We start from the raw sequence: 12,028 nt of genomic DNA, 5'->3' as shown, positions 1-12,028 counted from the left end.
ATATTGATGTTTAACTGATGTTATTGTTTTGATAAAACAAATAAATAAATAAATTTTAATTTAATTTTTAAAAATTACCATAATCCAACTTTCGTTTGCCAATAACTCAAGTGCGTTTGATTCATACAACATAATTTGAATTTCACATCAAATTTTGGAAATTGATATTGGACAATGAAATTTGATATACTTCATATATTTACACACAATTAATTATAAAATTATTTTTTATATTTTTATTAAATTTCTTAAATTATAAGGGCATTCACACTAGAGAATCGATCGGTCGCCAAATCGTTCGGCGGTCTGATCAGCGCCTATTGCAAGAAAATCTTTGATCAGCGGCGATGAGGGACCGCTGACCCAACGGGCACGGCCGAGCACGATCGGCGGTCGGATCGGCGCCTATTGCACGCCGATCGGACCGCTGATCATGACATAATTCTTTTAATAAAAAAAATTCTCCCACGCCTATATATACACCCCATTCCTCTATATTTTTTGCCTTAAATTTATTTCATTTTTGATATATAATACTCCTATTTCATAAAACATCAACACCTAAAACAAATTATTGGGATAGTGATGTGGAAATTGAGATGGGTAAATTAAAAAATGGGTTGTTCACTACTCTAAATGACCTAAGTTGAACATATTTTATTTCAACAAAAATTGCTCCCATAATAACTTAGTGGATATGCAAACAAGCTACTATTGAACTAAATCACACCAATTTTTTTCACTGGGCGGCTATAAACAGGCTAAACTACATCAAGGGATGTAGGGTCTATACTGTTCTCAAATGCACAGCACAAGGGACTGTGCTTAAAACTCAAAATTTATTGAATGAAACGCAGCATATGGAAAAATCTTGTTTTTTATTATTCTCTTTTTTCATCTTACACAAAAAAATCCTTCAAATTTCAATTAAATTCATAAATTAATACACTTATAAATTAATTCTAATTATCATAGTAGTATTAGATATTATATGCATGTTTTGTTTTTTGTTTAACACTTGTTTGTTTAATACTTTTAATTTTTGAAAAAGAAAGTGTCAAATAAAATAAAAATATTAAACAAAAGTATATACTAGTATTTGATATTGTAAGAAATTTAATTTATAAATCTAACTAAGTTTTGCAAAACAATAATCGAAATGTCATAGGAAAAGAAGTCCATCTGCGTTTCATTCAATAAATTTTTCTGTTTGTTTGAGAACAGTAGAAAATCTCATCCCATAAATCAGACCAATGTTTTTTTGAAAAAAAAAAAAGATATCAACCCATGGCATGAAGAGCAATCAAGATTAAATGCACAAATCCCGCCTTACATAATCCTCATCTCATAAATAAATAAACTAATGAAAAGAAAAACAACAACACCACTAAATTATTCCCCTTCCGCCATTGCCATTGCCATCTTCATCTTCATCGCTCACCATGGATATTCAGATAACTCAGTACGAATCCGGAGTGATGGATCGCAAATGCAATCCAGGAAACGTCAACTGCAATTAACAAATTAAGTAAGTCAATGAACCACAAGAAATTAAGTAAATGAGTTGAATAATCGAAGGTAGAAATGTGAGTACATCGAGTTGTTTCTGCACGTTCTTAGGGCGTCTCTGTGGGCGGCGCGATGGCTTTGCTCCAGTCATGGCGAAAATGTCGTCCTCAATCTCCTCTTTCGTTAACGCTACGTTTATGGTCATTTTTTTATTCTTCTTTTCACCTTTCTCCCTCTCCTCCTTCACTTCCTTTCCGCCTCTCCTCGAACTCGATTGCGCCTCCGCTTTGCTCTTCTCTCCACCGTACACTTCCTTGTCGATTTTGGTTTTCGCGTTCCGCGGCCTCAGATTCCACGGCCTAGCTTCCTCATCCGCCTTCTGGTTACCGATTTCACCTTCTTCCTTATTGTCCTCCTCTTTGCTGCTCTTGCTCCCAATCTTAATCTGCAGGTTGCATTTCCTGATTGCGGATGCATTCGATTTTTTCCCCAATTCTGAAATCAACACATTTTTAAAATTGATTTTGGATTTCAATAACATTACGAAATTGAATTCTCAATTACAGTACCTTTGCCCTTCCGAGAAGCTTCCGGCTCCGTCGACCAATCGCCGCCGCGAGAACGCAGCTTCTCCGAATCGGCGCCGATCGCGAGGTGTTGTATCCCGTCGCAAACGGACGTAGGCTTCACCGGATCACCTCCGGCAACCAGCGGATGCTCAGGCGATGGCGGCGGCGGGGAACGGTCCCTAGGCGATGCCGCCGCAGCATAATCTCGGTGGATTGGGGAGCCGGAAGCTGCAGTCGACCGCTGCGGAGGAGACATCAGTGAGCGGCGCCGTTTCTGGCTCCCGCTGGATTTCCCGTCCTTGCTCCATTTCAGCAGCGGCGGCAATTCAAAATTGTGCAGCGGCTGAGACTTGGATGGAGCAGAAGACGCCATGGATTGATAGATAGAAAATGAGCTTCAATTCTACACAGAAACTAGAAAATTGGATTAATAATTTGCACACATTCACATAGAGAAGCAATCAAAATGTTATAAACCCTAACACAACCTGCGTGATCGACGGAGACGGTGCAATGTATGTGACTGTGAATTGCGCTGCTGCTTAACGAGAGAAAGTCAGTAGAAAATTGATTGAAGAAAGGGGATTTGTGATGTTAGATAGAGAGAGAAGTGAGAATAGAGTGATGAGAGACGGTTACAGCACACATATATATACATATAGATTTTGGGAGGGTCTCACTCTACTGAAACTCATGTTGATCCTATGAACTCATTTAAAATACTTAAAATATTAGTACTCCACTATATTTAATAATATAATGCAAAAATATACTCCATTTTTTTTATAGCACGAGAATTAAGATAAAAATGGTAAAGTATGAGAGATAAAAGGAAGAATAATTAAAATTGTGTTAATGGATAATGAGACTTATAAGTCATATTATTATTAGTAGCAGTGTTTAATAGTGGTTATAAGTTATATTTCTTCGTCTCATAAGAATATGCACTTTTTCCTTTTTAATTCATCCCACAAGAATATATGTACTTTCTAATTTTGAAAATTCTTTTTTCTCTAATGATAATGAGGTGTGACTCATTATCCGCTAACAATACTTAAATTAATCTTTTTTCCCTACCTTTCTCTTACTTTACCAATTTTACATTAACATTCGCGTCGAATCTGAAGTGTATATTCTTTCGAGACGGAGAGAGTAAATAACTCGATGTATCAGTGTAATAAATAGAAAACCTTTCTAAAAATAGAAATACTAATATTTTTATAAGACGAGCGAAAATTAAAAGTGCATGTACTAATAAAAACGTGCAGCAAATATTTTAATTAAAAATGCAATCTAATAAGCAGGGTGGGCCCAAATGACCCTACCCGATGGTCAGGAAAGGGATTTACTTTGAAATAAATTAAATTTGGAGGCATCTCTTGTACGCAATAATTTTGAATATACACGTACAAGAAATATTTGGTAGTTGTTAATTCTTTGACAATATAATTGGAAATATTACAAAAGATATAGCAAGGTCCAATTAATTCGTTTTGCAGCATTATTTAATTTGGGCAGTCATAAATTAGCGTAATAGTGTGCATATATTTTTGATATTTTGATATATGACTAACGATTTAACATATTTTAATTAAATTTGCATTTTACATAGTTATACTTGATGTATGTTAAAAGTTTAAAACTTAAAATTTATAAAATTTATTATTGAAAATATATCCACAATCTTATAATAAGATTCATTCCGTGAGTGGAACAAGAAAATGTTCATTTTCATTTTTTTTCTTTCTTCCTTATTTTTCTATTTTTGAAACAAAACTGATATATATACCAATAATCTATGATCAAATGTTGACTATTCATATCAAAATAAAAACCACGATAAAAGGTTTAAATTGATTTATGAAAATTAGATTTAAGATAAAAGTTTACTCTTAGTTAAAATATACTAGTTGGTTTTGAAATAAACATTCGAATTAGTTTCTTACAAATTTAATCATTTATATTTTGTCAGACCAATTTATGTTTTTAAATTTTCTTCTTTCTTTTCTTCTTCCCTTTGCTTTTGTGTTTTGAATCAAAGTTTTTTTTTCTCTCTGTTTTCACCTTTTAAATTTTAGTTTTCATTTGATGATTATATATTAATTTGATTATTAAAAGTATTGACTTTTTGAAGTTTTAAATATTGATAGTTTTTCGCACGTTGATTAATTAGAATGTTTGTTGTGTCTCTGTGATTTCAATGTATAAATATCCATAATTTTCTGATATTTTGGAATTATAGACAAACTTATTAAAATATATTAGGAATATTGGTCCCTAATATTATGGACTTTGAAAAATTTTAGTATTTTCCACAAACTTTAAAATTGATTTAAAATATCACAAACTTTACATTTTGTATATTACTATTTCCCAACTGAATCCAAATAAACTATCTTTGGCTAAAACTTATTCTCCGTGGGTATTGGAAAATGTTTGCAATATTTAAGACCACTTTTTAAGTTCGTGGCAATTAGGATAAAAAGTCATGTAGAAAATCACGTTGATTTAGTAATGCCTAGGATAAAAAAAATACCACGTGAGATAGTCAGATTTGAGGAATGACCAGCCATATAAACGAATATAAAGTTTGTGATATTTTATACCATTTTAAAATTTGTGGGAAATATCAAAATTTAGCCAAAGTTTATGATTTAAGAAAAAATATTGTTCTCGTTCCGAAATAGGAGTATAGATAATTTGGAGATTTCTTTATAGTATATCCATCTGGTAATTAATCGCATTTCGTATAAATGGGAAAACAAAATCAAATAACCTCTTTCAATGGATACATTCGAAAATGGGAAAATAAATAAAGGAATAATAAAATTAATATAAATAAAATGAAAAACACTTCAGTTCAATTCAAAATCTAATAATTTTATTGTTAGAATACTGAAGTATAGAAACCATATCAGCTGAATTATTTTTTTACTTTTTTTTTTCTTTCGTTTTATCACTATGGCAAATTACTTTATTGGATTTTTGCATCTGTGGCAACTGGCAAATTGTATTTCTAAACAACATATCTGTAACTAAAGTCTCTTTAATTAGCATGTAATTAATTAATATTGACTACACAAAGTATTGCCACATTAACACTGTAACTTATTTATAGTATATAAGTAATAGTGAGTTTACCAATACCTTTTATTGTTTATTTATCCTAGAATTATAGGTAAGAAATTCTGCCACTTACTATTGGTATATTTCAATCACAATCGGTGACAGGACTTTTAAATTAATTAATAATTCATAATATTCATTATAAACTAAATTTTTTCATATATGATAGTATAAACTATTTTGGAAAAAAAGAACTTTAATAAATTATACTATACCCTATTTTTGAATTTATCAATTAATAATCATTTATATCATAATCTAGTCTTATAAACTCTTGAAAATAACTACAAAATTCAACAAAAGCACAATAAGATCAAAAGGGAGAAAAAAAAAAGAATATATAAAAACTTGGACCATGCAATGAATCTCGTACGAAAATCATTAGGGTTTAGGAGTACTAATATTCTTTTCTCTACAATTGTGATCGACCACACGCCATATGATAATATATAAGAATTACTAAAAAAATTATACTCGGTTTTTTTGGGCTTAAGTCTCAAAAGACACCGAAAATGTAATACTCCATTATTATGCTTTTCAACAAAAGATGCCATATTTTTCATTTTAAAAAATCGTTATTTATACACAAGAGATCACATTTTCTCCCTTTAATTTCTTCATACTCTAAGAAAATCAATACTTTCATATTAATAATATTTAATCATTCAACAATAAATTTTAAATTCTACATAAATTGTATACATACATAATACTCATAAATTTTAAATTTAGTTGAATTATATTACAAATTAGTTTTGTTATTAGTACTATATTAGTAGTATTATATAGTTATACAAAAGAAGGGATGTCAAATTTGTAACAAATTTGACATGATTTCGAGTTTGATTCATTAACATAATTCAACTTTCTCATTATCCTTCTGCAAATTTAGTGAGGCATTGAATAGTGAGAAAAGTAGTTGAATTATGTTAATGAATAATGAGATTCAATTAAGATTAGAGAAATTTATCAGAGATAATTATTTTTAACAATGATTTATAGAAAAAAGATGCTGTTGAGTGCAGACTAGGAAAGTACTATATCATTTTTGCTTACCAAAAAGATACTATGAAATTATTCATAAATGCCGTTGGCATTTGAGATGTATTCACGGAAAATGTGGTATTAAGAGGACAGAAAAGAAGAAGGAAAAATAAGAGAAATGCTATGTGCTGTAGATAAGTTTTGGGTATCTGGTATAACCAACTACATTTATGATTTTTTGCCAAAATAAAAACTAGTATTGTTATGATTTGAGAAATTTTATGTTGTGAATGAAAAATTTCATATTCTATATATATCGGTCTCTTCATTATATAAATTTTTAATTATTAATTGTACAATTATCTTTGTTACAGATATACACGTAAATCCTATATCTGGTCATGAATTACAATACTATACATATTTGCTAATTACAAAAGATTTTCGATATGTAGGATAGATTGGTTAAAACAAATTTTTCTTGCAAATTTGAAATGTGGAAAATGGCTTTTTGAAAATTCAACAAAAAGAAAAAGCACCTTTTTACAGATATGGTTATAGATAATACGAGTAATAAATAAAAGCAGTCTTTCTTTTTCTTATTGTGTCAACAAGTTTGTCCATTCCGTAGACTTTCAGTTTTGAGGGTTTGAATATTGTGACATTAAATAAAACTTTTGAGAGTTTTGTCGTACGTAATAAAAAATTTTAATTTAGAATTTAGAATATCGTAGTTAACAGCTGTAAGCGAATAAAAATGTTGGTATGAATTAAATATTTCTATCGTTTTTTAGATATTATAAAGGCTAATTAGAGATATTTTTCATAATTTATATAAAATTTAAAATTAAAAATTAGAAGAGACTGAAGTCCTTAGTTCCTCCATATTAGTTCAACTCATGGCAACAAAATTGTGTAACACTATTTTATTAAAACGATCGTAGTTTTTCTATATTTGAATAACAAGAAATTCAATCATGCTATATATAGTACTCCTATATGAAATCCAATCGTTTTAAGAATTCTTGTCCCTCAAAATAAATAATAGAGACACACTCCGGTGCATATACTCATAATTAAAGACCAATCATAATTCTAAATTAGATATCAATACAATATATCAAAAATAATACAGAGTAGGAGTAGTAAATTCGAACTAGAAATTGAAAAATGGATATATACAGTGTATGTACACAAATTCTTACAGAATTCATGCACGTGACGTAATTTTAGGTGCAAAAGTGATAGTCGTGAGTAATACTAGTACATGACTTCTACTACATACAGAGCAACTATTCTACACTCAAAAGAATTAAGACAAATAGTCAGAAATTATGTCATTTTCGAGCAAGCGCCACTATTTCATAAGTACAGTACTATGTTATTTTATCTTTCGTTACAAATTAAAATCACAACGTCATTAATTATTTTTATTGTAGTTTTTATATTTTCTTTACTGAAAAGAATTCGAAGTTGTTTAGGTGTTAAAAAATTATTAACAATAGTATTATTGTTTGCTAAAATCGCGAATTTTGACGAAGTCTAGCTAGTACCACCGATCCTTAATTGCATGAAGCCATGAACTAAAAGGTAGTTCCAACTTCCAAATATATGAACTTTTGTGTTGTTAAATTTCTACTATTAAAGATTGCCCTCAAATTGAAAATAATGTGACAAATTAAACTTGAAATGACAATTAAATGTATTGAAATTATGTCATTTTAAATCAAAATAATATGAAATTTTCGCTATGTTGTACTAAAATTCTATATACCACAAAATTACAGTATACTGGATATCGGTACGATATACTAAATGCCTGTATAATGTAAAAGTACATTATACCGAATTTTTGTATGGCATACTAAAACATTGGTACGATAATGATTATATTATTGAAAACTGGCATACCGAAAATTCAATATACCAAAAAAATCGATAAGATAAAGTTATGATAGTTACTCATATCAGCATCTTCGGTAAGTTATACAGTAGACAAATTTGGTAAGGTATAATGTACTGACCCACCCCTAACTTCATCTGTAAGCGGAGGTGACGCATAATTGTAAATGATACTTTGTAATTTTCATGTTGATTGGCCCAATGCATGTATTTACGCAATCCGGTGAAATTGTTGCAGCATTCAACGTGGCCGGATGGTGTCGAACAAATTTCGGTATACTATAAAAATACACTATACCGGATGTCAGTATGATAAACTAAATACCGGTATATTCTAAAAGTGCGGTATGCAAATTTTTGGTATGGTGTACTAAAAAATCATTATGATAAAGGAAATATTATTGAAAATTGGTATGCTGAAAATTCAACATACCAAAAAAAATGATAAAATGAAGCTATGATATTTACTCATGCTGGCATCTTCGGTAAAATATATGATATGAATATTTGGTAAGGTATCGTACCCACCCGCTCTACTCCATTCGTTCTCCATAATGTTGCACATGCATACACGTACAGACACACTCTCATAAATGGGAATAACGCTAAGTTCTAATAATAATTTCACCCGCGATCGGGTGAAATTGTTGCGACGTTCCACTTGGCCAGACGGCGTCGATCAATTGTCGCGAAAATTAGGAGAAAAATGGCAGTATTCCACATTCTCGAGTACACTAATTTTAAACATCAAGATCATTGAGAGGAAATTTAGGCACCAATTTTTCATCACTTCGGACACGAACTTCCACTCAATGTTTGTAGAACACAACAATTCTTCCGGTTTTCGGTATTCGTTGTGCATTTATATAGTAATGATCAGCTAGTTCGTTCTAATATTGCTAAATGTGCTCCTACGGAGTATTATGGATTGATTTGATGAATTGATGTTTAACTTGAGATTTAATTGTCCTTTAATCCCCGTTGAACTTAGGATTTGGAAGCAAACTTGGACTTGGAACTTGAAAACTAAACCTGCTTGTTTTAATTAAGTAAGCATCAACTATTAATTAAGCTATAATTCTTTATGCTTTTGTAGGAATTATGGTTTAATAATTAAGATCTTTTGTTATTAGTGTTACTCCAGTTTAATTTTACCACGGCATTTTTTTTTTTTTTTTGAGAGAATATCTAATTCGTGTGGAATTGACAACATCAAAATTCATGTTTTTTTTAATCATATTTTATGTTCATACAAGTAACAAATTTCTACAGATTAAAATGACTGAGATATGAGATGTAAATAAAAAGAAAATTATATTAAAGACGAAGATCCGTAACTATTACATCAGATCAGCCATAGAGCTGAGATTTGATTCATTAAAATGCAAAACACAAAGACACTACTAATTAAACAGCAACTCTAACGGATCTCAGTAGTGAAATCCGAGTTTAATTGAAATTGAAAATACAGAAATTAATTTGCTACGGATTAATTCTTCGTCTCCCATCACGAAGATTAATTACACCATCAAACTCCTTCAAAGATTAAATCAAGCACCAGTTTTGAATGGCATAATCATCTCCTTCCTTGCACCATCTACTTCTGCAATTCAATCCAACACAACACAGCCATTAATTAGTAATCAATTAATTAATTGAAACTAATTTAATCACATACCTTTTCAGACACCTTGTAGGTGTCTTTAGAGATGGACGTCAGCCATAGTCCAGGAAACACAGCCTGCAATTAATTTAAACATAGGTTAGTAAAAAAAATTAAATACTATAATTAGGTTTAAAAATTAAACAAATATTCCTCACATCCAAATTCTTCTGCACATTCCTCGGCCGCTTCTTGGGGCGGCGCGCCGGCTTTCTTCCGGTGAGAGCGAAGATGTCGTCCTCAATCTCCTCCTTGGTCAGCGATACCGAAACGCCCACCGGCTTCTCCTTCTCAGCTCCAGATGTAGATGCGCCGCCGCTCTTCCTCTGCGGCTGAGCAACGGCCTTTCCCTTGTCCTTGTCGTTGTCCTTGTCCTTGTCTGTGCCCTTGGGGATTCGCGGCCGCAGATTCCACACCCTGGTTGCTTCTGCGTCGTCGCCGGTCAGATTGGTATCCTTCTTAGGGTTTTCCGCTTTTTCCTTGTCGACCTCTTTCGGTTCGATTTTGATCTTCAGTGCTTCAGATTCAGCTGGCTTGGATTTCTTCTCCGGAGCATCAGGTTTTTCGAGCTTGGGCTTCAGCAAAGGGATTTTAGGGTTGATTGGAGAAGCAATTGCAAATGAGGGTTTCTTCTTAGGGGGTAAATGAGAATCTTCCACCACCTTCGATTTCATCTTATCTTTTGAATTCACCTTCGCAGATTTCTTCAAATAGTAGAGGTTGTGGTGTGGTGCAGCAGCTTCTGCAGCTTCGGCAGCTACCATGGAGAGTTTCTCAATTTTGCTGGAGTGGTCTTCTTCAGGTACCTCGAATTTGAGCTTAAACTCGGAATTGGAGAGTGAATAATCCGGCTTGGATTTGGAAACAAATTCGAATTTCTTGTAGAAGGGGATTTTCGAAAATGCATCTGCATCCTCAGCAGGAGATGATTTGTTGAACCAATCATGCTTCTTCCAAGCAGAAGAAGAAGCGGATTTTTCCGATTTTGCATCAGATCCCTTCCCTTTATAATAGGAGCTCCAACTGTATGATTCGGCTTCAATAGCAGATGCATTTGTCGATCTTCTCCTGTGTCCTGGATCGACGTAGTTTACCAGAACCTTAGGCCCCGGAGGAGCCGGAAATTTAGGCGGGCTTAACCGGGGCGCCGGAGCATGAGAGATTGACAATGTTTTATTGAACGAGTGGCGGTTCTTCGCGGACGAGGAAGAAGATGAGGATTTCTTCTGATGATTTCTACTGTAAGAGATCACAGGTGGTTGATCCGCCTCACGGCCACGGTTGTTCCTCCGAGACTCCTCCCGGAGCAGCGACAGCCGCTCAAACTCATCGTCCAGCGCCGCCGCCTCTTTGGCCTTGCCGCCAACGGGCTCACGGGGCGGGGGTGGGGGCATGAGATCAGCCTCAAAGAGAGCCGCCGCCGCCACCAAATGGAGCAGCGGAGGCTCGGGCTGAGGTGGCGGCGGAACGGCGGGGGCGGCGGCGGTGGTTTTCATGGTACTGCGGTTGCGTTTCGGTGTCGTGGCGGATTTGCCGTTCTTGCGGTGCCATTTGAGAAGCGGGGGGAGCTCGAAATTGTGGAGGGGCTGAGAGGACTTGGAGGAGGAGGAGTGAGGGGAAGAGGATGAAGACGCCATGGATGAGTGAAATGATATTAGTAAGTATTTGATTTTGATTGATGGTGAAGATCAATGTGAGAGTTGGAGGGTTTTTATAGGGAGAAAAGTGGTTGAAATTTAACACAAACGACACTCATATTTGAATTTGTGGAGTGAGGAAGGAGTGTTGATGCAAGAAATCGATGAGAAAAAGAGGAGAGTCATAATTTGGGATTGAGGGAGACGGTTACAACTTACATTATTTTAATGGAGTCGATGAAAATTCGATGAAAATTTTTGGAGTCACTAGATAGTCAAATTTTATAGGTTGGAGGGATTAACTTATGTGTGATTTTGTTTAGTTATATGCAATACTCCTATCTTATCTTTTTAGTACTAGTACATTTCTCACCCCTCCTCATTCGTGCACTTGACTCCTTCATTGTTTATATCTTTTCTTCACTAGAACAATGTCCATTTACTATACTTTTATGTCTCAATGTCTTGAAAATTAGGGTTTCTTGTGTGCATTATTGCATGAAACAATGTAGTAATTAATTAGAGTATTTGTCGCGGCGTGTATAAAAAAATCTTGAATTTCGTCGTTTACGTGTCTATATACCGGTCGAAGCACCGCAATCTTGAATTTTGTCGTTTGCGTGTCGATATACTGGTCG

General features: G+C 33.4%; 2 protein-coding genes across 2 annotated transcripts; both read right to left on the bottom strand.

Annotated features, from left to right (window-relative positions):
- Positions 1 to 1,160: 1,160 nt before the first annotated feature.
- LOC125217892 (uncharacterized) lies at positions 1,161 to 2,683 on the bottom strand. Its single transcript, XM_048119463.2, has 4 exons — positions 2,567 to 2,683; positions 2,079 to 2,481; positions 1,595 to 2,004; positions 1,161 to 1,510 (listed from the first exon to the last, which is right to left on the bottom strand). The coding sequence occupies exons 2-4, from the start codon at positions 2,449 to 2,451 to the stop codon at positions 1,460 to 1,462; spliced, it is 834 nt and encodes a 277-aa protein (XP_047975420.1). The 5' UTR covers positions 2,452 to 2,481; positions 2,567 to 2,683; the 3' UTR covers positions 1,161 to 1,459.
- A 6,704-nt stretch (positions 2,684 to 9,387) lies between these two features.
- LOC125218806 (uncharacterized) lies at positions 9,388 to 11,415 on the bottom strand. Its single transcript, XM_089067715.1, has 3 exons — positions 9,912 to 11,415; positions 9,769 to 9,831; positions 9,388 to 9,693 (listed from the first exon to the last, which is right to left on the bottom strand). Exons 1-3 carry the CDS (start codon positions 11,388 to 11,390, stop codon positions 9,688 to 9,690), a joined length of 1,548 nt encoding a protein of 515 aa, XP_088923841.1. The 5' UTR covers positions 11,391 to 11,415; the 3' UTR covers positions 9,388 to 9,687.
- Between the last annotated feature and the right edge of the window lie 613 nt (positions 11,416 to 12,028).

The sequence above is a fragment of the Salvia hispanica genome, chromosome 1, assembly GCF_029641045.1.
Source record: "Salvia hispanica isolate PSC_SH4W2 chromosome 1, Shi_PSC_v1, whole genome shotgun sequence".
Lineage (NCBI taxonomy): Eukaryota > Viridiplantae > Streptophyta > Magnoliopsida > Lamiales > Lamiaceae > Salvia > Salvia hispanica.
Note: the sequence above shows the minus strand (reverse complement) of the source record. Positions and strands in the feature narration are given on the sequence as shown.